Below are 27,701 nucleotides of genomic sequence, written 5' to 3' on the forward strand. Positions count from 1 at the left end.
TAGAACAGGGCCCAACAGAGTAAGCCTCCCAAAATATTATGATTATTATTAAAACCTATCACTGTAAAACATTTCCCTGATATTAATGACATAACTGTATAAAAATATATCTTGAGCTCAACCAGAAAAAAAGAAAAAAAATCCTAAAATCTAATATTTCCATTTTTTAGTTATTTGTATTGGCACCAGACATGAGGTAGTACGTACAAATGCAAAGCAGGAAGTACAAGGATCACATCTTCATGCAATTAACCTGTTGTCTGAAGACCAGACCTTAGGCCAGAAAAGAGAATCGGAAGGATGATGACTTGCTGGTATCTTTTAGAGCAGGATCACACATCTGACAGGGACTGGACTAAATATTTTCACTGGACACCTTGTTTCCATCTCCTCTGTGTCAGATTTCTCAACTTGCAAACAGTCTCTTCCCAAGTAGTTTTTTTTTAAACCAGTAGCATTAATAATGCTAGTTAATAATACCAGTAGCATTACCAAAAGGAGGAACCAATTCTGCTTATCCAGACAGCTATCACCTCAGTAATTTTATACCAATTTCTCACAAGCTGATAGCAAGCAAGCATAAATAGTTGGTGTTTTAGTCTGAAGAATTTTAAAGCAAGCCAAGTAATTGTATAAAATTTAAATTTTATCACCATGTTTGGACCTTTTTACATTAAACACAATGGAAATGTTCATACTCATTTTTTCCCCAAAGGAAAAATTTCTGAACCATCACTATGTTGCACAGTAGAATAAAAATATGAGTTCAGGTACTTATTCAAGTTGCTAAAGAATGCAAATAACAGACACGATTTTACTTCCAAAATCTGAAATCATCAACATGATTTTGTAGTATGTATCTCAGGCTTTACCTAAAAATTCTCATTATTATTCAGATAAAGATAGCCCCCTAGTCGCATTTTTTAAAAAGCCTCTGCCCCACCACAACTTCCTGAGATCTGTGAAGAAAGTGCAGTCTTGTGATCAAGTTCCATATGGCAGTTTTGTAATCATAAGGAAAAAACTGTGACTGCTTTCACGTGTCAATCAGTTGTAGTCTGCTGATCTGATTAGAAGCCTTGACAAATGCCTGGTGGCGATTGCAAATAACTGCCAAGCATATGGGGATAATACAGTAGCCCACCGTCTTGGGGTCAGCTCTTGTACAAGAATAAAGGAACAAAAACATCTGTAAGTAAGGTATCAGAAAAATAATTGTCCAAAACCAAAAGGGCAGAGAGAATAACCGAGCTTTCAAAGAGTGTGTCCATGTGGTTCCTTCAAGGGGCTCCTGTGGGTGCTGTTGAATGTGTTCCAAGGCCAGCCTGTTGTAAGTCTCATTGATTTCAAAAACATAGTAAAATGCTGCTGCACTTGCTAACAGATACAATCCCACTCCAATCCATCCCATCCGCTGACGGAAGTTCATCATTCTCCATGCTCTGTGCCTTTAAAACAAAAAAAAAGTTAGGATCTAGTAATGCTGTCACGGCAACTATTCCAAATGTACTTGCTTTATGTCCAAGGAGTTCTAAAGTACCCCACTAAGGCATTTAAGGTTTAAAATAAATTACATTTACAAAGAAATGTAAATAACTTACAGATTGCTGTTTTATGTAATAAGAGGAAGTAAAGTTTTAGTATTCAGTCTGCTTTTTATGTGAATCCCACAGAATAAATAAATCACTATATCCAGCTTAATAGGTCCAGCACATCTTCCATTAAGAAATTGGAATTAAACTAGTTTCCTATGGAACAATTCACTTTTACAGTTAAAATACTTGAACAGTATTGCTTCAAACGTGAACACTTAGTTCTACAAGTCAAACCAACGTCAAGGCCCCCAAGTTAAGACAGTAACTCTTAAGCACTTACAATGGTCCCGAAAATCTTCCTGTTCCCACGGCAAGCGTTAAAGAGTCACTCAGTTCTGAATAATCGGGTGGCTTTGGCATTTCACAGAAAGCCACCATAAAAGAAATCTCCGGGGTCACCGGCTGGGAGAAAGGTGAGCGCGGCCAGCCTGGAGCACAAGCTAATTGTGATTAAGCAGAGCGTGACTGCGGCCGGTCACGCGGCGGCCCGGACCCCGCCGCCGCCACCGCCGGAGCCCCAGCCCGTGTCACCCGGCCCGGCCCGACGCTCCCCAGCCACCCGGGCCTCCCTGCGGCCGTCCCGCCCCCTGCCGCGCTGCAGCGCCGGCCGGCCGCGACAGGCTGCGCGGGCGGCGCCAGGCCCAAGCCTCTCCGCCTCGCAGCGCCGGGAGCCCCGTGCCGGGCGGCCGCCGCCGGCCGAGCCTGCAGGGCTGGCAGGTCCCGGATCTCACCTTCCTGTCCCGGTTAGCCCGCCCGCCCGCGGTCCCGGACGCTGCCGCAGTCGGGGCTTCCGGCTCGAGCCGGAAGCGCGCGCCCCGCCCCGAAAGACCCGCCCCGTCGTGACGTCGGGCCTCCGCCGGCGGCGCGGGTCGGGACGCGGGGGCGCTGCGGCGGCGCGGGTGGCGGCCCCTCCCCTCAGGTGCGCCCCGCCGCCTCGGCGCTCCTCGGGCTCGCCCCCTGGTGCCTCGCTCGCCGCCCTGATCGCCCGGCGCTCCTCGCCGCGGAGAGCACCAGCCCTCCTCCGCGCCTCTGCCCGGCCCCGGGAGCCTCTCGAGTGTCCGTCGAGTGCAGGAGACGCCGCGCTCCCGCTCCTCGGGCCTGGCCGCCGGCGGACGCAGACACCGGCGACTAGATCACCGGCGAGGGGACGCGGCCCCGCCGTCGGCTGCGGGCGCCCCAGGCCGAGGAGCGGGTGAGATGGCTGCCGGCCGCGGTGGGGCCGGCGCGGTGCGCGGGGCTTCTCGGGCCCGGGCCTGGACCCCTGCGACTAACCCGGCCGCGCTGTCCCCGCAGGCCGCCGAGCTCAGGACGCTGGCGGGACTTACCTGGGGTACCGCGGAGGAAGTGCGGTGGCATCGGTGCCCCGACATTTCAGTCTCTTGTTTGGGGCACCATGACGCTGAGGATCTTGGAAGACTGGTGCAGGGAGATGGATGTGAGCCCTCGGAAAGCGCTGCTGATCGCCGGCATCCCCCAGACCTGCAACGTGGCGGAGATCGAGGAGGCCCTGCGGGCTGGCCTAGCTCCCTTGGGCGAGTACAGACTGCTCGGCAGGATGTTTAGGAGGGACGAGAACAGAAATGTAGCCTTAATAGGTCTTACTCAGGAGACTAGTCATGCTCTGGTCCCTAAGGAGATACCCGGGAAAGGGCGTGTCTGGAGAGTGATCTTTAAGCCCCCTGACCCAGATGATGCATTTTTAAGCAGATTAAATGAATTCTTAGAGGGAGAGGGCATGACATTGGGTGAGTTCACCAGAGCTCTTGGGTATGGAAACGACCTTTTTGACCTAGACCAGGACATGAGCCCAGAAATACGGGCCCCTATGTTGGCACAGGCATTACTTGAGGCTCTTCAGCCTGCCCTGCAGTACCTGAAATACACAAAGCTGAGAATATTCTCGGGCAGTGATCCTCCAGAACCAGACTAAGAAGAATTTGAATCCTGGCTGATTCATACTACTCAAATGATGAAGGCATGGCAGGTTTCAGATGCAGAGAAAAGAAGGTGATTGCTGGAGAGCCTTAGAGGCCCAGCATTTGATGTCATTCGTGTCCTCAAGATAAACAATCCGTTAATTACGGTCCCTGAATGCCTGCAGGCTCTTGAGCAGGTATTTGGGGTTACTGATAATCCTAGGGAGTTGCAGGTCAAATATCTAACCACTTACCAGGAGGAAGAAAAATTGTCTGCTTATGTACTAAGGCTGGAGCCTTTATTACAAAAGCTGGTAGAGAGAGGAGCAATTGAGAGAGAAGTTGTGAATCAGGCCCGCCTGGACCAAGTCATTGCTGGAGCAGTCCACAGAAGGCTGCGCAGGAAGCTTGCTCTGCCAGAGGAGGGCCCAGCCCCTGGCTTATTGCAGTTACTGACACTGATAAGGGATCAAGAGGCAGCTGAGGAGGAGGCGGCCCTTCTCCAGGCAGGACTGGAGGGGCATTTCACCTGAATCTTAGGAAACCAGGAAGGGGTATCGGACGGTGAGCAGAGCATGGAGGTAGAACGGTCCATATACTCCAGTGATAGACATTACCCAGTCCCTACCTTGTGCTGCCAAATAACTCATTTTTGTACAGTTCTCAGTATAAATTCTTTGTCATTTCTATGCCTATTTAATGTCTCTTAAATGTGTCATTGACTAGGAAGGCTATAGTTCTGCACTGGTATTAATGTATTTATTTTCACCCCCGTGAATTTTTTATCATACGAAATTGTACAAAAGGTCTGTCACTACATATGTGTGATGCTCTGAGAGGACCACGAGGCTCAGGTGCAGAGGCTCACTGGATCTCGTTGAGATCTCAGCTGTGTGAACAGGTGCAAGTGTAGCATGTCGGATATGATAATGTTGTATCAGATAGTTTTTAGTTATGTATTGCCCTCCATTTATCATGAAGATCGTGAGCAGTGGTTAAGATACTAAGTTATTTTCTGTGTGAATCAGAATTTTATTGATTTTGTTCAATCAAAACAAGAATTAAATGCTGAAGTTGATAAGTTTGCAGCTGCTATCTCTAACACCCGGATTTCTGATATGTGTCATCCGGACATCTAGTTCTGAATATCGTTTTTTATAAGTGTTGTAAAACTATAGGTGTGAACTTATAAAATAAAGGAATGCTAATAAAATGACCTCTTTTTTTTTTTTAAAGATTTTATTTATTTTTCCCCCAAAGCCCCAGTAGATAGTTGTATGTCATAGTTGCACATCCTTCTAGTTGCTGTATGTGGGACGCGGCCTCAGCATGGCCGGAGAAGCGGTGCCTCGGTGCTCGCCCGGGATCCGAACCCGGGCCGCCAGCAGCGGAGCACGCGCACTTAACCGCTAAGCCACAGGGCCGGCCCTAAAATGACCTCTTTTATCTGTTTTGTTTATATCAGAGTTCCAAGAGAGAGTTCCTTTGAACAAAGGGTGCCAAAAGCATGAATCTGAAAACCGCTGAATTTACACAATCTTAGTCTCTTGAACCCTTTTCCTCATGATGCCCAGGGGGTAGGAAGTAGTTTTCTAAGTGAGATTGCTGGAGGGACCTTCTCCTCAAGTACATGGAATGAAACAAGACAGACACAAATTAGTGCAAGCAGTGGGTCCAGATGCATCAGTGCATTGAATTTGGAGGGTCAAAGGAAGGAAATGGACGTTGCATTCCACTGCATGGCAGGCTGGACTAAACATTTTTCCATGTACTTTCTCAATCCTCTTAAAAATTCTGCAATATAGGAAAACTCAGTTTCTCACTTGTGGATATGGGCACAGAAAGGTTAAGAAGAACTTGCCCGAGATGAAACAGCTAGTTTCAGAGTTCTATCCTCTGCCTTACTGCAAGGCCCATATTCTTTCCACTGCCAAGAAAGAGAAGCAATCATAAGGGTATCTGTACCCAACAGCCTCACAAGGGAGGCAGAGCTGATGTTAACCACATTTCATAAATGCACATCTTGAATGCATTAGTGTGAAGTGCATTATGCAGAATCACTACTGCAAACTAGACTCTATTAGAAATGGGAGTATGGAGCCGGCCCCGTGGCTTGGTGGTTGGGTGAGCGCGCTCCGCTGCTGGCGACCCGGGTTCGGATCCCGGGCTCGCACCGACGCACTGCTTCTCCGGCCATGCTGAGGCTGCGTCCCACATGCAGCAACTAGAAGGATGTGCAGCTATGACATACAACTATCTACTGGGGCTTTGGGGGAAAAAATAAATAAATAAAATCTTTAAAAAAAAAAAAAAGAAATGGGAGTATGAGAACCTATAAGACCTAGGGGCAGCTGGGAGGGTGAGACTGGATTAGTGATTTGATCCCTAAAAAAAAAAAAAGTCAGCATGAAAGTTTGAAAATTGCTGAAATGTAGGATCAAGTCTTTTATCTTTAATAAAAATACCCAAAAGAACCAAATTGGGGATGTACATGTTTGATTTAGTTTCAAAGGCTGAGTCTAATGTTTCTGTTATGACTAAATGTCATGGTTTCATTCTTTACAAGTTTCCATAAGTTCTTCCACTATGGAAAGCTAAATACGTATCAAACCATCCCATTGTACACCTTAAATATATATAATTTTTACTCATCAGTTATACTTCACTAAAGATGAGGAAAAAGAAGCTGATATGTGATAACATATGGACTCTGGATAAATTTGAAGGTGTAATTCCAATCTTGTTTATATGTGTATAGTCATTTGCCACCTTAGTAGTGGGAAGCATTTTGCTGCATTTTGCTGATAGACACTGTGGGTGTGCACACACAGGTGTTAATAAACATTGCACCTCTCTTATATGCAAGGCACTGAGCTGGGGAGTCTGGGAGACTCCCTGCCTTGGAGGTCTATCCAGAGTCAATAATAATAGCTGACGTTGAACACCTGCCATGGGACAGGCACTGAGCACCACTGAACACGGTTGGTCCTCCAGCCATACTGAGAGGTAAGTCCTTTTGTTGTCCCCATTTTACAGATGAAACTGAGGCACAGAGAAGTTAAACATCTTGCCCAGGGTTCCCAGCTAATGAGTGGCAGGGCCAGGATTGACACTCAGGCCTCTATTTCCAGAGTCCTTGCTCTTCCTCTGTTCTATGCTGCCTTGTTAAATCCTCGCAGAAACTTGTGAGAAACATACTATCATTTCCCCCGTTTTACAGACGAGAGGCTTGAGGCTCAGAAGATTCAGTGCCAGGGGCAAGGGCCTGTAGTCTGACTCTGGAGAGCTTTTCTTTTTTCTTTTTTTTTGTGAGGAAGATCAGCCCTGAGCTAACATCCATGCCAGTCCTCCTCTTTTTGCTGAGGAAGACTGGCCCTGGGCTAACACCTGTGCCTATCTTCCTCCAGTTTATATGGGACGCTGCCATAGCATGGCCTGACAAGCGGTGCGTTGGTGCGCGCCCGGGATCCGAACCCAGGCCACCAGTGGCGGAGCGCACGCTCTTAACCACTACGCCACAGGGCCGGCCCCTGGAAAGCTTTTCTTAAGGTGTTCTGACATAACCTCTGGTAAACACTACTTAACTGTGAAAAATGGCAGTTATGTTTATGAAATCATGTGAAGTAATAAAAATGTATGGTCTTTGAAAGGTATGTTTCAAAATCATGAACCGCAAAGAGAACATTAAAATACTAACTGCAGGGCCGGCGCTGCATAACAACGTTTCGGTCAACGACAGACTGCATATACAGTGGTGATCCCATTAGATTAGCACTAGTAGATAGCCTGGGTGTGTAGTGGGCTATACCGTCTAGGTCTGTGTAAATACACTCTATGATGTTCACACAACGACAAAATCGCCTAACAATGCATTTCTCATAACGTATCCCCGTCGTTAAGCGACACATGACTGTAGTTGTGTTGGGATGATGGGACTATAAAGGTAATTTAGTTTTCTTTTGTTTCCTAAATGTGTTGTTTTTTAAACGAAAAATAAATATGCATAGGGAGTGCTCAAAAAGCAAAAGCCAGGTGGCATGTCAAAGGAACACAGGAGCCAGCCTGAAAGAGCTCCCACTGGCCAAAGCTATAACTGAGCAACCAAACAAATGGCACAGTATTGGGTTATAACACAAAATACAAAATATCCATGATATTTATATCCATGCAATATAAATAAATGAGTGAATGAATAAATGTGGGAGAAGAGTCAAATTTTCCTTACAGAAGAATTTCAAATCATTTGTGTGGATATTTCCCCTTCAGGAGGTGGAGTTTATTCCCTTCCCCCCTTAAGTCTGGGCTGAATTTAGGAATAGAGTATGGAAAGGAAAAATAGTCACTTCTCAGTGGAGAAAGCTGGCATGTACTAGGTTGGCTCAGTGATCAAGGTTAGCATCAGTGACAGGTCACGTTGATAGCATGTTCCCCTGATACCATGTGATGACAAGGGCACCTCACCTCCATGGTCTTAAAACCCATGACCTGTGTAATAATGAGAAAAACACCAGACGAACCCAAATTGAGGGACTTGCTACAAAATCCCTGAACAACACTCCTCAAAACTGTCAAGATCATGAAAAGCAAGAAAAGACTGAGAGGGCCGGCCGGTGGCTTAGCAGTTAAGTGCGCACGCTCTGCTACTGGTGGCCCGGGTTCGGATCCCAGGCGCACACGGACGCACCACTTCTCCGGCCATGCTGAGGCCGCGTCCCACGTACAGCAACTAGAAGGATGTGTAACTATGACCTACAACTATCTACTGGGGCTTTGTGGGGGAAAAAAAAAGGAGGAGGATTGGCAATAGATGTTAGCTCAGAGCCGGTCTTCCTCAGCAAAAAGAGGAGGATTAGCATGGATGTTAGCTCAGGGCTGATCTTCCTCACCAAAAAAAAAAAAAAAAAAAAGACTGAGAAACTGTCACAGAGCAGAGGAGACTAAGGAGCCGTGATAACAAAATGTAATGTGGTTTTCTGAATGGATTTTGAAACAGATAAAGGACATTAGCTGAAAAGTGAAATCCGAATATAGTCTGGAGTTTAGTAAATGGTAACATATCAGTGTTGGTTTCTTGAAGGTGACAAATGTACCACGGTAATGTAAGATGTTAACAATACAAGGAAACTAGGTGAGCATACAGGAGCTCTCTGTACCATCTTTGTAAATTTTCTGTAAGTCGAAAACTATTCAAAAGTAAAATGTTCATTGAAATACATACATAGATACTTACGTACACACATACCCAAGCAAATACCAAGTGACCTGGAATGCCAACCAGTGAAATAAGTCACTAGGGTGTGCATAACCGGAGTGCCCGCCCTTCCTAAAAACGGTTATTCATCCGAACACCACCAGGTGGCGGTAAGCACTCAGGTTAGGCCTCCGCCAGGCCAAAGCCGGGAAAGGGATTATTTCTTAGATAAACTGCGTCATCCCTGCCCACCTCAAAGACTGGAAAATTTCTCAAACCTCACTCAATCTGGGACAGTGACTTCCTCTCTAGGTCCATGACACTTCTAGAATCTTCTAATTAGCTTGTCAGAGAGGCCTGGCCTTGGAAAATGGACTGATCCGTCTCTACAAGTGAGAACATCCTTAGTGATTCCACTTCACTGCCAGCCAGATCGTTTCATTAAATTGGAAACTAGATGGTTTTAGAGATCAACTTCTGAAAGTCTCTTATTTTAAAGAAAATGACATTTAGGTCAAAAGTACTCTTTACTTATCATGGCTTTCCCACACACTCTCCTGCCTCTGTGACCAGCAAGCCTAACTCTCTGTTTTTAGAGGTGTTCATTTTCTTATGTACATGTGGATGACCATATAAACTGGACCAGTATATCAAATAATTCAGTGTCAAGTAGGGTCATAAGGCTCTTAGTCACCACCCTGAGAGGTGGGTTGGGAGTCATAAGGCAGGGATCTGAAATAATAGAATTTTGCAGATGAGGCAAGTGAGGCTCAGAGAAGGTGAGTGGCTTCTCAAGGACACATAGCTAGTTAGTGGCAGAGCCCAAACTTGAACCCAAATCTGAGCCTGCCTCTAGCTTTCTCTATGACCTGAAATAAAGGTGCTTAATTCCTCTTGGACTTTGGTTTACTAACCTCCAAAATCTATGGTCCCTTTTAGCTCTAAAACTGTGACACAAAAGATCTTCTAATTATCTTTATGTGAATATCCTTAATTTAAAAATTGACTCTAAGTTCTTAACATGCCTAATATTTGTCGCATAACATGTGTTCCCCAATATTATCAGGATATCGTTTGATGAATGTGCTTTCTAACTCCCCAACTAGATTCTATGTTCCCCTTGATATCAAGGTATTATATCCCCATATAAGCCAACATGGTGTGTCATACTTGGAAGGCGATAAATATTTCTTAACTAATTAGTCGTGCTCGGCTGTACCTTATCATATGTAATAATAATCATGGCTATCATTTGTTAAGCGCTTCTTATGTGCCAGGCGTGATGCTAAATGCTTTACCTATGTTACCTCCTTTAATTCTGACCACAACCCTTGTGGGTATATTACCATCCCTAACTTCAAATCAGGAAACAGACCTTTGGATAGGTAAAGTGGCTTGCCCAGACTCACGCAGCTAGAAGCTACCAAGATATGTCTGTTTCCAGAACCAGTACGTTAACCACTGTGCCAGACAGCCTCCAGGAGCATCTTGGCTCTGAACCAAATCAGCACCACTTCAAGAGCGAGTTTGAATACATGAAAATAATCATTAGCGAAATAGTTCTGACCATATAGCCTGAAACCCTATCCATCACCACTCCCCGCTGTCTCCCTCCAAAAATAAATGATAGTAATACAACCCAGCTCATGCTGGAAGAGACAACACTGTGAGCACCACCCAGCGACCGTTAGCCCTCTGCCTCCTTTGTAGCTAAAACCAGATTTGTTCGCCAGCTTTACAAAACTGTGAATTTTAGAGGAAGCCCAGCCTTTCCCTAGCTGGGCAGGAAGTGGGGGTGCTAACTCTTGATTAGTCTAAGATGATTCAGTAACCTTTGCCAAACTGCTTGTTTCAGCCATGGGCAAATAATGCAATTCTATCCAGTGAAACATGAGCAGCTATTTTTTTATCATTATTTATGTGAGCTTGGCTCTGGTGCCAGACGCCTCAATTCAGATTCTCCAGCTCTGCGACTTTGAGCAAGTTTATTAACCCTTCCTATGCTTCAGTTTCCTCAACTGAAGATGGGGACAATAATGGCACTTACTGATAGGGTCATTGTGAAGACCAAACGAATTAATAATGTAAAGTGCTAAGAACTGTACCTGCTACGTACGCAATAAACAGCTATTGTATTTGTTCTCTATTGCTGTGCAACAAATTACCCTAAAATTTAGAAACAGTTGTTATCTCTCAGTTTCTGTGGATCAAGAATCTGGGAGGGACTAACTGGGCAGTTCTGGCTCTCTGAAAGACTGCAACCGAGGTGTCGGCCAGGGCTGTGGCCATCTCTTGGGAGACCCTCCAAGCTCACCCACGGGGGCCTCTCCACAGGGCTGCCTCGTGACATGCAGCTGATCTCCACCAGAAGCAAGAAATCCGAGAGAGAGTGAGAGAACACGGAAGACGGAAGCCACAGTCTTTTTATAATCTTATCTCAAAAGTGATATCCCATTACTTCCATCATATTCTATTCATTAGAAGCAGCCCATGGGCGGGACCCGTGGCTTAGCGGTTAAGCGCGCGCGCTCCGCTACTGGCGGCCCGGGTTCGGATCCCGGGCGCACACCGACGCACTGCTTCTCCGGCCATGCTGAGGCCGCGTCCCACATACAGCAACTAGAAGGATGTGCAACTATGACATACAACGATTTACTGGGGCTTTGGGGAAAAAAAAGGAGGAGGATTGGCAATAGATGTTAGCTCAGAGCCAGTCTTCCTCAGCAAAAAGAGGAGGATTAGCATGGATGTTAGCTCAGGGCTGATCTTCCTCACCAAAAAAAAAAAAAAGAATGAGCTAAAAGAGTTTTCCATTACAATACTTTTCATCATTGTGAAAAAATTGGAAACTACGGAAGTGCCTAATAATAAGTGATAGTTTGAATAAATTATGCAATGTCCAAAGGGATACAAACTCTGTAGCCATTAAAACACAATTGTATTGGGTGGAACCATATGCAATTGCTGTTTTTGTAGGTTGACACTGGTTGAATTTTGGTAATTTCATACGGTTCAACCTAATAGAAGGATAATTTTTGGTATACAAATAGGTTTACAACTTACCCTTGAATGAGACAAGCAGAGTACAACAGTATTTATGGAACAATCTCATTTTTGTGTTGACAAATACACATAAATATGTTTGTAAAGAAAAAGTCTGGAAAAGCATACACCAAAATGTTAACAGTAGGTATCTGTACGTGGTAGAATTATGGGCAATTTTATCCTTTTTTTTTAACGAAGTTTCTGCTTTTCTCCACTGAATACTTTCTATTGGTGTAACATTGACAGATTCTTTTTTTTTTTTTTTTTGCTGAGGAAGATTAGTCCTGAGCTAACATCTGTTGCCAATCTTCCTTTTGTTTTTTTTTGCTTGAGGAACATTAGCCCTGAGCTAACATCTGTGCCAGTCTTCCTCTACTTTATATGTGGGTCACCGCCACAGCATGGCTGACGAGTGGTGTAGGTCCACACCCAGGATCCAAACCCACAAACCCGGGCCACCGAAGTGGAGTGAGCTGAACTTACCCACAAGGTCATGGGGCCGGCCCGACAGATTCTTAAATAAATAAAAAAAAATCAACCATAAGAGATAAATTCCAGGAGGCCAACCCTCTTCTCTTGTTTTATTAGTAATTTACAATGCATTCAGCAAAGCAGGGTCTACACAGCATCTCTGCAGGGAGCAGACATGCCAGTCCTACCCGGCTGGAGGGGATTCGTCCTAAACTAGGAATGGCCTAGCCAGGGAGACTGAAAAGACAAGTTTTTTCTCTAAGTGACTGATCTCATTTCAGCTTAGTAGAGACAAGAGCAACTGAAGAAATGTGCACACTCCCGGGACGTCGGCACGGACACTGGCTTTCCTCTCCAGTGCCCATTCCACCTTTTTCTACCAACAACTCTGGCTTTTGTTTGGGGATTCTCCCCGCCATAGCTTAGCCATGGTTTAGGGGTGGATCGATGACCTAGACCTAAACCGATCAGTGGGTCACATTCCTACAAGGTGGGCAGGAGACCGACCAAAGCCGCTGAAACGGGAACTCATTTCCTCAGCTCCCTCCTCCAGCCTTTCTGTTGAATTTTATTTATTTTTTTTTAAGATTCTATTTATTTATTTATTTTTCCCCCCCAAAGCCCCAGTAGAAAGTTGTATGTCATAGCTGCACATCCTTCTAGTTGCTGTACGTGGGACGAGGCCTCAGCATGGCCGGAGAAGTGGCGTGTAGGTGCGCGCCGGGGATCCAAACCCGGGCCGCCAGTAGCGGAGCGTGCGCACTTAACCGCTAAGCCACGGGGCCGGCCCTCTGTTGAATTTTAAATTCAGTTATAGCTTGACTTTCCTCACACTCATTCATATTGTGTGATTCTTCCATTTTTATTAGTCTTCTCTCTTATTTCCTGGCCGTGTTACTATTACTACCTATTATCTATTGCTGCCTAACTAATTACCCCAAAACTTAGTGGCTTAAAACAACAATAATCATTTCTCATCTCTCGCGGTTTCTTTGGGTCAGGAATTCAGACGGGGCTGAGTGGGATGGCTTGTCTGTTGCAGGGTCGGGCCTCAGATAGAAGACTTTAAGGTGGCGTGTGGCTACAATCATCTGAAGTCTCGTCACTCACTCATCTGGCCATTGATGCTGGGGTCAGCTCAGGGCCTAGCTGGAGGAACTATCTGCCAGAACACAGGATTTTGTCTGCCAGGCCTTTCCATGTGGCCTGGGCTTCCTCTCAACATAGTGGTTGGGTTCTAAGGGCAAACATCCCAAGACTCAGGCAGAAGCCGTATCCTTTTTATGACCTAGCCCCAGAAGTCTGGTAGCATCGCCTCTGCTGTGTTCACTGTTACTGGACAGTCACATGGCCACTCTCCCACCCACCAGCTTCAAGGAAAGAGCATAGATCCCACTTCAGTCCCATTGCGAGAAGACAATGTGGAATGGGATGAATATATAATTGGAAAGTGCAATCTGTCTCAATGGCTAATTATCCTATATTACCACTCAGGGTAGGGTGGGGCTCTGGCTGTCTTACTGTTCCTTTATCTGACTTTCAGCCAAACTCTGTACATTTCCGACGGCCGCTACAATAAATTACCACAAACTCAGTGGCTTAAAACAACAGAAATTTATTCTCTCACGGGTCTGGAGGCCCGAAGTCCAAAATCAGTTTCACTGGTGCCAAATCAAAGTGTTGGCGGGGCTACCCTCCCTCCGGAGGCTCTAGGGGGGAATCCATTCCTTGCCTCCTCAGCTCTGGTGGCGGCTGGCCCTCCTTGGCTTGTGGTCACATCAGTCGGATCTCTAAGGCCACCATCTCTAAATCTCTCTGGCCCGTCCTCACATGGCCTTGTCTTCTGTACCTGCGTCAGATCCCTCTCTGCCTTCCTCTTATAAGGACACTTGTGATTACATTTAGGACTCATCTGGATAATCCAGGACAGTCTCTCCTTCTCAAGATCCTTAACTTAATCACCTCTGCAAAGACTCTTTTTCCTACTAAGGTAATATTCACGGGTTCCAGGGATTAGGACCTGATATCTTTGGGGGCCATTATTCAACCTATTACATCCTCTGTTTTCAGTCCCATGTCCTAACTGTGACTGCTTCTGTCCCTAGTGCCTTTAACGCCTTTTAGAAGTTCTGTGGGGGGTGAAGATTTGCTTCCAATTGGTAGCCCCCTCTGCGGGGATTTATGGTGTAGCTTTCTCTGCTCTCCTAGGTCAGTACCATTCCTTCAATACTTGTCCACAAATGTGCTGACATTTTACTATGGTCTGAATGTTTGTGTCCCCCCAAAATTCATATGTTCACATCCTAACTCCTAAAGGTGATGGTGTTAGGAGATGGGGCCTTTCGGATGTGACTGGGTCACGAGGGTGGAGCCTTCACAGATGGGATTAGTGCCCTTATAAAAGGGACCCCAGAGAGCTCCCTAACTCCTTCCGCCATGTGAGGACATAACGAGAAGTCTGCAACCCAGAAGACAGCCCCCACTTGACCACGCTGGCACCCTGATCTCGGACTTCCAGCCTCCAGACCGTGAGATAAATTTCTGCTGTGTATAAGCCACCCAGGCCATGGTATTTTGCTATGCTGCCCGAGTGCACTGACACATCTCTCCTTGGCAGTCAATGCATCCCCCTTCTCCTCGTTCTGGTAGGCTTACACTTGTTTTAGCTCTTGACTGTCATTTTGGATGAGTTTCAGGTGGAAATAGAGATAAACATGTGGGTTTAATATACAGTGTTTAACCAAATGTCTCTCCACTGGTTTTAAATATTTTTACAAATAGCTTTATTGCTTCTTCCATTTGTTACAATATTATATGCTTGTTTTCAAAATAGTCTCATACCAAGGCAAGTAGACAGGCCTCTAGAAATCACACCTCTTGCCTAAAAGCAATGGTCAAGATTTGAGTCTACCGTTATAATGTTCTTAAAGCATATCTCAAACATTATGGCATTCTGTCTCTCCGTACTTCAGTACACAACCCTTATAAAATACACTGTTTCTTATAATGCCAATATCACACCTGACAAAATCGTCAATAATGACTTGGTATCATCTAACACCCAGTTCATATTCAAATTTCCCTGATTATCTCAAAACTATCCTCTTAGAGCTGATTTATGGGAATCAGGATCTAAACAAGGAGCACACAGGACCCTTTGTTGTCATGCCCCGGAGTCTCTTAGTTAAAGCTATCCCTCCCTTTCCTCCATGCAATGACCTTGTTGGATCTCCAACTTTAAAAAGACACATGAGGGGCCGGCCCTGTGGCTTGGTGGTTAAGTGCGCGCGCTGCGATGCTGGTGGCCCGGGTTCGGATCCCGGGTGCGCATCGAGGCACCACTTCTCCGTTCATCCTGAGGCCGAGTCCCACATACAGCAACTAGAAGGATGTGCAGCTACGACACACAACTATCCACTGGGGCTTTGGGGGGAAAAATAAAATAAATAAAATCTTTATAAAAAAAAAAAAAAAAAAAAAAAAAAAAGACACATGAGAAGCATATTTATATTCCCCATGTTCTTCCAAAATGGCTTTGAGAGAGTCTAACAGAGTGCACTCTTCTTTGACAGAAAGACATGTAGGTGTGACTTGGAGTCCAAAGGAACCAGCTTAGGTCTTGCTCAGATATCAGACTCTAGCCTTCGACGTGTTATCCCCACAGCAGCCCCTCTACTCTGAAATTTGAGGAGCCATCTCGTTGTCACCCAAGGGTCTTAAGTAGCACTATCCAGGCAAAATGATCTTTGGGTCAGATGGCATCAAAACTCCAAATGCCTTCTGCAAGGGCCATAGTGCCCAGAGGACGCCCTTGCTCCATCAAGTTCATGTACAAACTGCATTTAAAGAAGAAACATTCAAGAACCCTCCCCGTGAATGACTGTTTCGGAATATTACTTAAATATGTATGAGACAGGAAATTTATCTTTTTTGTTGTCGGGGGGAGGTGGCTTCCATACCTCCTTCCTATTTTGAGGATTTGTCCACTGTGTTAGCGTCCTAGGGCCACTGTAACAAAGTACCACAAACGAGGCAGCTTAAAACAACAGAAATTTTGAGCCAGCCCTGATGGCCTAGCGGTTAAAGTTTGGCACTTTCACCACTTCAGTGGCCCGGGTTCGGCTCTCGGTCATGGAATCACACCACTCGTCTGTCAGTAGCCATGCTGTGGCGGCAGCTCACATAGAACTAGAAGGACTTACAATTAGGATATACAGCCATGCACTGGGCCTTTGGGGAGAGGGAAAAAAAAGGGAAGATTGGCAACAGATGTTAACTCAGGGCGAATTTTCCCAGCAAAGAAAAAACAAGAAATTTATTCTCTCAGAGTTCTGGAGGCTAGAAGTTCGAAATCAGGGTGTAGGCAGGGCCATGCTCTCTCTGAAGGCTTTAAGGAAGGATCAGTTCCATGCCTCTCCCCTAGCTTCTGGTGGTTTCTGCAATCTTGGGCACTCCTTGGCTTGTAGACATGTCACTGTAGTCTCTGCCTCCATTGCCATGCATGTGGCGTTCTCTCTGCGTCTCAGTTTTCTCTTCTTATAAGGACACCAGTCATGGATTAGGGCCCATCTCAATCGAGTATGACCTTATCCTAGCCAATTACACCTGCAAGGCCCCATTCCAAACAAGGTCACATTCTGAGGTCCCGAGTGGACATGAATTCCTGGAGGACACTATTCAGCCCAGCGCACCCACCTGACTCTGGTTGGCATACAGACAACACAGAGCTCATCCACTTCTACAGGAAATGAAAGCATCCGATATGCACTTTTCTAGTCTCCCTGTCAGGTACCGCACAGGTGTGTGACTGGGCTGGGCCCTTCCAACACTCCCACATAGGATTTTGTATCTGGAGCTAGAGCTTTTTCATAAAGAAGCAAGGGAGGGGAGATTCTTCTAGCTGGTCATGTGTATTTGTCAACTTCTACCATGGTGACAAACACCCCCAAATCTTGGTGGCTTCTAATAACAAACATGTGTTTCTCACTCACAGTTCTGTGGATGGGTTGCTGGGGGACTTTGGCTTGGCTGGTTTCTGCTGGGCTCTGACGGGCTGGGCTCCAGGCTGTGGGTTGGGTTCAGGTGTGCTCCTCGTCTTATTCCAGTGCTTGGGCTGAAGGAGCAGCAGCTCCCTGGAGTACGTTCATCTCACGCAGGATGGCAGGAGCAGGAGAGCGGGGCAGAAAGACTCTGCTCAGAAAGGACACACGGTCACTTTGCCCAGACTCCGTGGGTCAGTGCAAGTACACGGCCAAGCCCAAAGTCAGTGGGGCGGGGAGATGTGGGGTGGGAGAGGGGAGAAGGACTCCTTCCTGGAAAATAACAGAATCTATCAGACCATGGCAACAACATGAGAGGCTAGATGGCAGTGGTGTCCTTTCTGGTCTGGTTCTCTCGTGGTTCTGGCCCAATTTCTAATCTCGGTTCTCAAGCCAGTTCTGTGAAACACCCAGTAGCCTTTGGTAAATTCCTTTCCAGCTTCGATTGCCAGAGTGGCTTCTGTGGCTTGCAACGAAGAGTCCTGAATGAGACGCAGGATATTAACTCCTCCGTAGCCCTAAAGGTGGCTTGGTGGTCACTGGCCTAGTGTCTCTCAGCCCCAAGCCCACCTGTCTGCTTGCCCTGGGGCTGGGACGCTGAAAACTACATTGCAGCCTTCTTGGCCAGCTGGCTTTCTGACGGGTCCAGCCCATCTAGAGCAAGACTGGCAGGGAGGAGGAGAGAAGAGACATCATTCCCGCTGCTTAACTTTCCCATCCACATTGTCTTGGCAACAACGGTCAGTCCCCGCCTCCAGATTCCTTCAGCTCCTCTGAACCTGCTCCGTTGTGCCCTCTCACGTGTACCAGCAGCGGCTGGGCAGTGCCCCCTCCTCAGGGGTGTTTTCCTGACAGGGTTGATTGGTGACGGGGTCATCTCCAATCACTGTCCCAGGTTGGGGGCCTCGAGCTTGAGTATGTCATCCTCCAACTAAACACGGCTGTGACGCCTCCTCTCATCCCAGCCCCTGGGTGGCCAGGCATGCCCTTTGGGCTCTCAGGGGTCCTGGAGCGTTTCAAGGAGGCGTCACATTGCATAGTCACACGGGGACAGAATACGGTCTTGTGGCATCACTGGGTGTGGTCTCTGCTGGGCAGCCCCTGGCGAGAACCTGACTCCATCCTGCATGCCGATGACAGAGGCCTCTGTATCCAGAGTCTTCTGGCGGAAGCTGGGGCATTTCCAGCACGGCCCCTGGGCTCTCAATAGTGCCTCACACACAGTCCTTTCCTCTTAATCCCTCCACACAGAAGCACCACTCTCTCTTCTCTCCTACCAGACCCTGATGGGCCCATAAAACTGGACACTAACTCCTTACCCGCTGAAAAACTGGTTTCCCTTGCCCGAGGGCTGGAATGACTCATTCTTCATCTGCTACTGGAAAGGAAAGAAATATTTGCACCAGGGTACGTGCTTGAGGGTGGAGGGGAGACTCGCTTTCTAGATCGTGTTGAATCCTTCCAAGGCAGGGAAGAAAAGGACGAAAAACAAAACTGTTAAATTTCCATTCTTAAACAGTTCTTATGCTGCCTCAGCTTTAACAACTAAAATAAACTTAAAAATACAAACAAAAAGTCAGGAACTTCAAATTAACAACATTAAATCAACGTGATGGATGACGTTTTACTGAAACTGAATCACTGTGAATCACTGGTGTGTGGTTTAATGGGAGAAACATGTATTTTCAGCTTGATTTTTTTTGAATAATGAACCATTAGTTGAGTCACTGACATTATCACTGTTAATTTATTTATTTTTTGGTTTTGAATAATAAACTCCTTTTTAACCACCTACCCATTATTTTAATGAGCCAATCAATGTCACTGTGTACTCCCAAAATATACAGAAAATATGTAATGAAACTGTTAATTGTTTATTTACTACCACACTTACTGCTAATGCATATTTTTTTTTTAAAGATTTTATTTATTTATTTTTTCCCCCAAAGCCCCAGTAGATAGTTGTCTGTCATAGCTGCATATCCTTCTAGTTGCTGTATGTGGGACACGGCCTCAGCATGGCCGGAGGAGCGGTGCGTCGGTGCACGCCCGGGATCCGAACCCGGGCCGCCGGCAGCGGAGCGCACGCCCTTAACCGCCAAGCCACAGGCCGGCCCTCTGCTAATGCATATTTTTGCAAGTTGGGTGGGAAGGAGATGGAGGCTGCAAAAGCCATCATCTGGCAGGACCACACATTCTCTTGCCATCTTTCTCTATATGAACTTTGGTGAAATATTTGCCTTTGATGATACTGCACGCTGACTCGTCTGCCCTGAACATGACCTTGATCCAAAAGGAAAAGCAGATTTTAAAATCGTGAAGCGAAGCATTTGGTTCTGGGGCGATCATCCAGATGGTCCAAAAATGAAAACACATTTAAAACTTCTGGTAGGGGCCAGCCCGGTGGCTCAAGCGGTTAAGTGTGTGCTCTCCGCTGCGGCAGCCCAGGGTTCGCCGGTTCGGAACCCAGGCGCACGCCGACGCACCGCTTGGCAAGCCATGCTATGGTGGCATCCCATATAAAGTGGAGGAAGATGGGTACGGATGTTAGCCCAGGGCCAGTCTTCCTCTGCAAAAAGAGAGGAGGATTGGCAGATGTTAGCACAGGGCTGATCTTCCTCGCAAAAAAAAAAAAAAAATCTGGTAGAACTCATAGATCCCCAGGAATATGCCTACAGACCCCAATTTGAAAAGCACTTCCCTAAATTACGTGGGGAGAAGATTAGGATGAAAAGAGAGATTGCTCAGTGGCCACATGCATGGGGCCTGGAGGCATCCGCTGCTGACCTGCAGAATAGCTTGGGAAGACTCCAATAGACAGAAGGAAGTGGAGGTGAGTTTCCAAGGACAAGTGTAGACTCCTCCTATACATTCAAGGAAGAGATGGCCTCCTCCAGGAAGCCTGGAGCAATCCTGGCCAGGGTGGGGCTCCTTCTGGGAGTAAACAACACAAGATATAAGCTTGCCTTTCTCCATGCTTCCTTGAAACTTGAGTTGCAAACTTCCCAAAAAAGGCCAAAATGAGTATAGTCTGAAAAAAAAAAAAGAAAACAAACAGTTAACAACGCTTACCTCTGGAAAGTAGGAAGGAGGCAGTCAGGGAACTTTCTTTTCACCCTATGACACTTTATGCTTTTGTGTGTGTGTGTGTGTGAGGAAGATCAGCCCTGAGCTAACAACCAATGCCAATCCTCCTCTTTTTGCTGAGGAAGACTGACCCCGGGCTCACATCTGTGCCGATCTTCCTTCACTTTATATGGGACACCGCCACAGCATGGCCTGACAAGCGATGCATCGGTGTGCGCCCTGGATTCGAACCCGGGCTGCCAGCAGTAGGACGTGTGTACTTAACCGCTATGCCACGGGGCTGGCCCCGACTTTATGCTTTTTAACATAAGCATGTATCATTTATTTTATGATTCATTTTATTAAGTAAATAAAGAGTGCCTCAACTCTCCAAGGCCAATACTGTAGCAGAGTGAGTGGCAACCATGTAACTTAGATTTTCTGGCCCAGCACCAAAGTCTGATCTTTTGGTGAAACTGCCTCTCCCCTGATTATAAAAGTCAGTTTCATCATAGCAAATTCGGAAAATACAGTAAAGTGGGTAGGAACCAAACAAATTCCCACCACCTGGAGACAATCACCATTAACTTCTGGAAATATTTCCCTCCACTTCTTCTTAAGGTATAAATTTCCTTTCCTTGAATACAGTTGTAATCATGCACGAGTGCAATTCAGTGGTCTTTTTTTTTTTTTATAAAGCATTGTTAGGACATAAGCATTTGCCCCAATGTTCAGTAAAGACCAGGAGAGCACTAGCATTTGAAAATATATTTTGGAGATTCTGCCTTTATCAATTCATTGCCTAAGTTAAAAAAAAAACTTTTCATTTTAAAATAATCATAGTCTCACAAAAATAGTGCAGAGAGGGGGCTGGCCCAGTGCTGAAAGCTGTTAAGTGCGCGTGCTTCGCTGCGGTGGCCCGGGGTTCGCCGGTTCGGATCCCGGGTGCGCACCAACGCACCACTTGTCAGGCCATGCTGTGGCGGCGTCCCATATAAAGTGGAGAAAGATGGGCACGGATGTTAGCCCAGGGCCAGTCTTTCTCAGCAAAAAGAGGAGGATTGGCAGATGTTAGCTCAGGGCCGATCTTCCTCACACACACACACACAAAAAAGTACAGAGAGTCTAGTGCTCTCTTAACCAGCTTTCCCTAACGGAGTCATCTTACTACAGGACAATATCGAAACCAGGAAATTGACATTGGTACAATCTACAGAATTTATTTGGATTTCACCAGTTTTTTCATGCACTCGTGTGTGTGTGTGTGTGTGTGTGTGTGTGTGTGTGTGTGTGATTACCTCAATTTTATTTGTAAAGGTAGAGAGACCTAGGGCTCAGATTGGTTTCGTATTTGCCCAGGCTGCACTGCTGGTGACTCCTGGTGAAGCTGGCAAATAAACCGAGGTCTGTCTGATTTAAAGCCTGCACATTCCTCACTCATCCTGAGGGGTGGAAAGAACAGTGCGACAAAACTTAAGAAATGACAACTCAGGGGCGGGCCCTGTGGTGTATGGGTTAAGCGCTCGTGCTCCGCTGCTGGCAGCCCGGGCGCGCCCCGACGCACCGTCAGGCCATGCTGTGGCGGCGTCCCACATAAAGTGGAGGAAGATCCGCCCGGATGTTAGCTCATGGCCAGTCTTCCTCAGCAAAAAGAGGATTGGCAGATGTTAGCTCAGGGCTGATCTTCCTCACAAAAAAAAAAAAAGAAAAATGCGCATAGAAAGACAAGTGCATTAGACACACAACACACATCTTCACACTGTTATCTTAATCCCAAAACTTAGTAGCCTTCCTAAAGATGTTCTGGATGGGAAAACTCTAATAGAGACTCCTGAATCTGGAGTTAAAAGACTTAAATAAATCAAGTATAGTGCAGTTACATTTTATGTGAATTTAAATCATGCAAATCTGAAATAGTGTAAAAGTGTGAATAAAGCCTCATATTATGCCCCATAATTGAAATATAGAACCCACCCGCCCGCAATTGAAAAATTAGTTAAGAATCCCTTAATTTCAAACTGGTGAGACTGGGGATTGTACACCATACATGACATTGCCACAAGGTGGCGCCACTTCAACGGGTAAACAGAAATAACGTATCCGGAGTCAGCAGCGTGGGAACTGCAGCGTTGTGGTGGCTGCTGGGACTTTTGAGTTCAAGTGGTCTTAGAAGAGCTGAGGCTGAAAAAGGCATCAATGCCGTAATCTCTTTTGCGGAAAGGTGAGTGAGATAAAGTGCTATGAAGAAGGCCAATCACCGTGATAGCTCTTGCTGTTAGTTTATGTGTGAGAGTTCTGCGAAACATAATAGAGACAGTTTGGAGAGCAAAGTTTCCGTGAAAGCATAACAATACTACAATGGTTGTAGAATTCGTGCCCTGAAGATCATGCCCCCAACTTTAGAGTTATTCCTATGGGAAAATTACTCTTGAGCTATTGAGTTTTAAATGATGCAAATCTCTTGAAACCCATCATTCTCATTAAATGTGATTGATCAGATTCTGATCCCTAGGAGTAGATCAGCTCAGCTGGAAAGGAAGTCCTGCTCTCCCAGCCTGTCCCAGAAAACCCAATTCACTCCAGGATACAAAAGAAGAACCACACAGTTTTTTAAGACCCATTTCGTGGCAGGTTCTGTTTATCCACCTTCTCTCATTTATCCCTACGGCCCTACCTGGTTCTGTTATCCCTCCGTCCACCCCCACAGCTGATCTCTGGTCAGTGTCTTTTCCTTCCTTCAACAGGTGAGGAAATTGAGGCTCAGAGACGTTAAGTAATTTGCCCAAGACCCCACAGCTGGCAATTGTTAGAGCTGGAATTTGAACTTAAGTCAGCTTGACGCCAAAGCCTGCTTTGTTCCTATCCACCAGGGTGCCTGTAGGCTATGCTTGCGCTGTTATCGCTAGCATCAAATATTCAGCAGGAATAAACAGCTGTCTGTTTGTGATGAGGGTGGAGGGAAAGTATTTCTCAATAAGATATCATTGCTCTTTCATAAACTATTTGAACATCTGAAGTGTCCTTGGACAGGATGATTTTGAAGACTGTTTAGGTGGAAGCAGTCATACCTTGTCTCCAGACAGAATGTCACCATCTGTGGTTAATGTAGCAATGGTATGTCTATCAGCAAACTTCTCAACCAGTGATTCACTCGTGAGATTTTATTATAGTTGAGCCAGCTTTTTAATGTGCTAGAGTGGAGGAGAGGTTGATGCAGGCAGGGCAGAAATGGTGGAAACTTGTGACATGCATGAAGGGCTGGGACCTCAAATGCTTCCTGATTCTTTGGGAAATTGTAACGTTGTTTATCCATCTACCTACCAAACACAGAAGACAAACTAAAAGCATGAGACCCTGGATAATTTTCCCATTGCCAGATGGGAAGTACCAGTACCTGCCTTGTAAAACAGCATTATTCTGAAAGTAGGGTGGCTGTGTTCTTGATTAAACTGAAAGCAGAAATGCCATTGAATCTCAGAAGTATCATGATAGAGGACGTACATACCACCTTTTTCTTTTCAAAATGCTTTTACATCCATTATCTTAATTGATCTCTGCACAACCTCCCTGCCTTGGACAAACCTTTATTACAGCGCTTATCGCTCTGTAGTTAATGTTTAGTGTACATGTCCGTCTCTCCCGCTGGTTTATGACTTTCTTCTGGGCAGAGATCCTGCCGTATTTATGCATCTAGACAGCCCTAGCACTTGGCAAGGTATTAGTCAGGGCTTGTTCTGTTGCAAATGACAGAAACCCACTTGATGCACTTGAAGCAAAAAGGGGGCTTTGTGTCAAGGAGCCCCAGGGCAGGGATGCAGCCACTTCTCAGACAACAGGAACCAGGCGCTCTCGCGGTTTCTCATCTCTTGCATCTGCCTCATTAACACCTCGTCTCTGCAGAAGTGTCTTTCACTGCTTCCCGGTCCCCTCGGCTGAAAACCGGGCTGCCAGCATCTCCCGAGTCTACGTGCAACTTGTCCAGCCCTGAGCCGAGAGCCTCATCACTCTCTGGGTTCAGTCTCCCCGGTCTCCAGGGGCCGAGACTCTGATTGGTCCAGGCTCGATGAGGTGTTCACCTCTAGTCCAATCAACTGCGGCCAGAGGGGTGTGGTCCAATCCTAGGGGCGAGGTTGTTCCTATGGTAACCATGTGGCGGGGGCAGGAAGGAAGAAGGCTCAGTTCCCTGAAAAAAGGGAGACGGGGCGGGGCAGCCCAAACAATAGGGGGCCACGTCCCCGTATATACTTGGTGCTCTATAAGTGCTTACTGATCTGCCGGGCTCCTTCTGGCCCCAGGGCTTCCCAACGGCTCTTCCCCACCTGCGCCCCCTTGGCCTGGCTAACTCCTGCTTCTTCGGGTCTACCTTTGGACTCGCCGCTTCTTCAGATGGCCTTTCCTTACCCCCTTCCAGAATATCCTGCCCTGTTTCTCCAAAACATTCACTGCAGTTACTTGTTTAATTCTGGCCTTCTCCCCAAAGATTGTTAAGTTCCAGTGTTCCCAGAGGTCCCAACAGCTTCCGGCGCAAAGGAAGAAGCTTGCAACGTGGGGGTGGGAGAGAGCAGGGGAGTTAATGCCCCATTAGGCAAACCTTTGACCAATGGGAGATGGGAGAAGTGGATAAATTCTTACCATTTTTCCCTCAATGGACTGTCCTGAGATGAAATTGATGCGGCCTTTGAGAGGATGGTCCTGCAAGATGGGGCATCCTCATATTGACAGTGGCTCCTTCTCACCCCACTCCCCAGTCTCTCATTCCTGCTCTCTGGGACTGCCCTCCCTTAAAACTAGCAGCAAATAGGCCTTGGCCTCAGGCTTTGCTTTCTGGGAACCCAGGCCAACTTACTAACTCTAGCTGGCAGAAATAAAAATTAAGTGTATTGGCTTGTGTTTAAGCACAGTGCTTAAACAACGTGGCAGAAATCTCTCTCTCCCCACCTCTAGGCTCTGCTGTTCTCCACTTTGGTCTTATTCTTATTCAGCCTTTCCCTGAATGGAGGCAAGGTTGCCACCAGCAGCTCCAACGTGTTCTCACATGCAAAGAATGCTTTTTTTCCGTGGGGTTTCAGCCCGAGTCCCGGCGCGGACCCTCGTGGACTCTGATTGGCCCGTATCGGCTCACGTGTTCTCCTCTGGCCCAATCACTGCCCGGGGGCGAGCACCGAGCTTGGGCGCCGGGTACCCTCTCCTTCCAGGTTTCAGGCGCAGTGATACGCTGCGAGCAGCGGCAGGAGGAGGCCCAGGAAGTGCGGAGTTGGGGGTGGTGTGCAGGCGGGGAGCGACGCCGGTGCAGACGGCAGGGAGTTGATGACCCCCTCGCCCTCATCCCGTGCAGACCCGTGGGGCAGGAGGTAGAGAGACCTGGGCAGCCAGCTCCCCAAGCAGTGGAGGTGGGAGGCCAGAGCTGGGGCTGGCCGGGCGCCCTTCACCGAGCGGCTGGCCCCGGAACAGGCTCTGCAGCCGAAGCCCCGCAGCAAAGCTCAGGCCCCTCCCACCCTGATGTCCAGGCTGTTGCTGGTCCTCCCTACCCCACAGCACCTGCAGGGCCTGTCGCCTGAAAGCTCTCAGACACACCTCCACCAAGCGCTGAGCTCACCCGCAGCCAGGGACCCAGGTAGAAGCAGCCTGGAGGTTCCTCATTCACGTTCAGCCGGGCACACCGTGCCCCTACCGCTGGGGAAACACTCTGCTGATGAAGTCACCTTCTAGAGGACAGTCAGGACTTACCCAGAGGCCTAGGCCGGAGGTTCCCCTCTGGGCCACCTGCTCTGTCATGGGGTCACCACCCCCCACCATGCGGGCCTCCTGGGCCTCGGTCCTGTTTCTCTTGACTCACTTATTGTTCCCACTGTGATATGGTGTGTCTGCAGCTCCGTGAGTCCTGGGGCCCGGGGAGTTAGCTCTCCATCCCCGATGCCTGATGAGAGTCCACGCTCACAGAACACTGACCACACCAGGGAACTGCCCAGGCGGCTTTATAATTCTTGAGTCATTTCATCCTTTAGGCAAAGACCCTCTGAGATCAATGTTTGGACCTTGACTGTAAGCCAATTTGAAGAAAGTGATCAGTAAAAGACATTTTGGAGAACTTTAGACAAATCTGGACACGGACTAGGGATTAGATGATATAAAGGAATTATTGTTGCTTTTATTAGGTGTGCTAATAATGTTGTGGTTACTGTAGAAAAAGAACCATTAGTATGATGAATCATTAGAGGTGAAATTAGACGATGTCTATGCTTTACTTTAAATAATTCAATAACAGTGACAACTAAATGAAGCAAATACGGCAAAATGTTAAAAATTGTTAAATCTAGGGCCGGCCTGGTGGCATAATGGTTAACTTTGTGCACTGCGCTTCTGCAGCCTGGGTTCCCAGGTTTGGATCCCAGGCGCAGACCTGCACCACTCATCAGCCATGCTGTGCTGGCAACCCACATATAAAAGTAGAGGAAGATGGACACAGATAGTAGCCCTCGGCCAATCTTCCTCAGCAAAAAGAGGAGGATTGGCAACAGATGTTAGCTCAGGGCTAATCTTCCCCACCAAAAAAGAAAAAAAATTGTTAAATCTAGGTAGTGGTATATGGGTGTTCATTAAACTGTTGTCCCTACTTTTCTGTACATTTGAACATTTTATAACAGAAAGCAAAAAAAAAAAAAATTTAATAGGAGGTAAGTAACATTAGTAATCCCATCTTACAGATGAGAAAGCTGAGGCACACAGAGGTCAGTAGCCTCCCCAGGGTTACAGAGCCTGACTGAGCCCACTGCATGCACTCCTGCCTCTCTCTGCATCCAGCGCACTCTTGTGCTCAGTAAATACTTGTTGAATGAACAACAGTGGTTTAAGAGGCTTTGGCTGTTCCACCTCAGATGTGTCCCTGGAATGCATGCTCTACTCTGGGCCCCAGTTCACACACCCAGAATCTTCCAAGTGGACTCTGGATTGGTTGAGGTCCCACCACCCCCTCCCTCCCCCCGGCCCGCACCCTCCCCAGTCTCCCAAAAGGTCTCCACAGGGCAGCCACAGGGACCTTTCTGCAGTGTGATCTGACCCTGGAACTGCCCTGCTGAAAAATCCTGGGTTTTCCACCCAAGCTTGTTTTGTTGTTGCCCTTATTGCTTTATCTTTAATTTTATTTACTTCTCTGAATAAGTAATAACGCACACAATTTAAAATTCAAAAAAAATGCAAAAGAAAATATAGTAAAAAGTTATTCTCCCTCCCACCCATTCAGCCACTAGGTCTCCTGCCTGGAGGCCACTGCTCTACCCAGTGTCCTGTGTATCTTTCCAGAGCTGGTCTATGTGTATAGCAGCAAAGAGAGAGGGGAAGGGTGGCAGGACCCTCTTCTGCTCCAATCTCCTACCCACCA

The 27,701-nt window shown here is 46.9% G+C and overlaps 2 protein-coding genes and 1 long non-coding RNA gene across 6 annotated transcripts; 1 reads left to right on the forward strand and 2 right to left on the reverse strand.

The window, feature by feature from the left end:
- Positions 1-625: 625 nt before the first annotated feature.
- LYSET (lysosomal enzyme trafficking factor) lies at positions 626-2,984 on the reverse strand. 4 transcript variants are annotated; one of them, XM_087448027.1, is made up of 3 exons: positions 2,921-2,984; positions 1,876-2,023; positions 626-1,448 (listed from the first exon to the last, which is right to left on the reverse strand). In XM_087448027.1, exons 1-3 carry the CDS (start codon positions 2,949-2,951, stop codon positions 1,037-1,039), a joined length of 591 nt encoding a protein of 196 aa, XP_087304153.1. In that variant the 5' UTR covers positions 2,952-2,984; the 3' UTR covers positions 626-1,036. The 4 variants fall into 4 exon arrangements, with proteins under 4 accessions (XP_087304153.1, XP_087304154.1, XP_087304156.1 ...); XM_087448028.1 differs by lacking the exon at positions 2,921-2,984 and adding an exon at positions 2,327-2,367; XM_087448030.1 differs by lacking the exon at positions 1,876-2,023 and having other exon boundaries at positions 2,921-2,979.
- Positions 2,985-2,988: 4 nt separating this feature from the next.
- On the forward strand, positions 2,989-4,206 carry MOAP1 (modulator of apoptosis 1). Its single transcript, XM_004444065.3, is given in 1 exon segment — positions 2,989-4,206. A coding segment is annotated over 1 exon segment (1,056 nt). The 3' UTR covers positions 4,045-4,206.
- Positions 4,207-15,737: 11,531 nt separating this feature from the next.
- Positions 15,738-25,339, reverse strand: LOC147913890 (uncharacterized). The gene is made up of 3 exons (XR_015556120.1): positions 24,956-25,339; positions 20,045-20,288; positions 15,738-19,540 (listed from the first exon to the last, which is right to left on the reverse strand). It is a non-coding gene; the product is annotated as an uncharacterized LOC147913890 (long non-coding RNA).
- Between the last annotated feature and the right edge of the window lie 2,362 nt (positions 25,340-27,701).

The sequence above is a fragment of the Ceratotherium simum genome, chromosome 24 (genome assembly GCF_057802395.1).
Source record: "Ceratotherium simum simum isolate JZ-2026a chromosome 24, ASM5780239v1, whole genome shotgun sequence".
Classification (NCBI taxonomy): Eukaryota; Metazoa; Chordata; class Mammalia; order Perissodactyla; family Rhinocerotidae; genus Ceratotherium; species Ceratotherium simum.

Excerpts from the sequence above, each read along its gene's own strand:
- LYSET (XM_087448027.1), bottom strand. The coding sequence starts at position 2,951 with ATGCCACCGCACTTCCTCCGCGGTACCCCAG. Across the intron at positions 2,024-2,920 it reads CTTCCTCCGCGGTACCCCAG|GCTGGCCGCGCTCACCTTTC; the intron begins GTAAGTCCCGCC and ends CTTGTGCTCCAG. Across the intron at positions 1,449-1,875 it reads GGAAGATTTTCGGGACCATT|GCACAGAGCATGGAGAATGA; the intron begins GTAAGTGCTTAA and ends TTTGTTTTAAAG.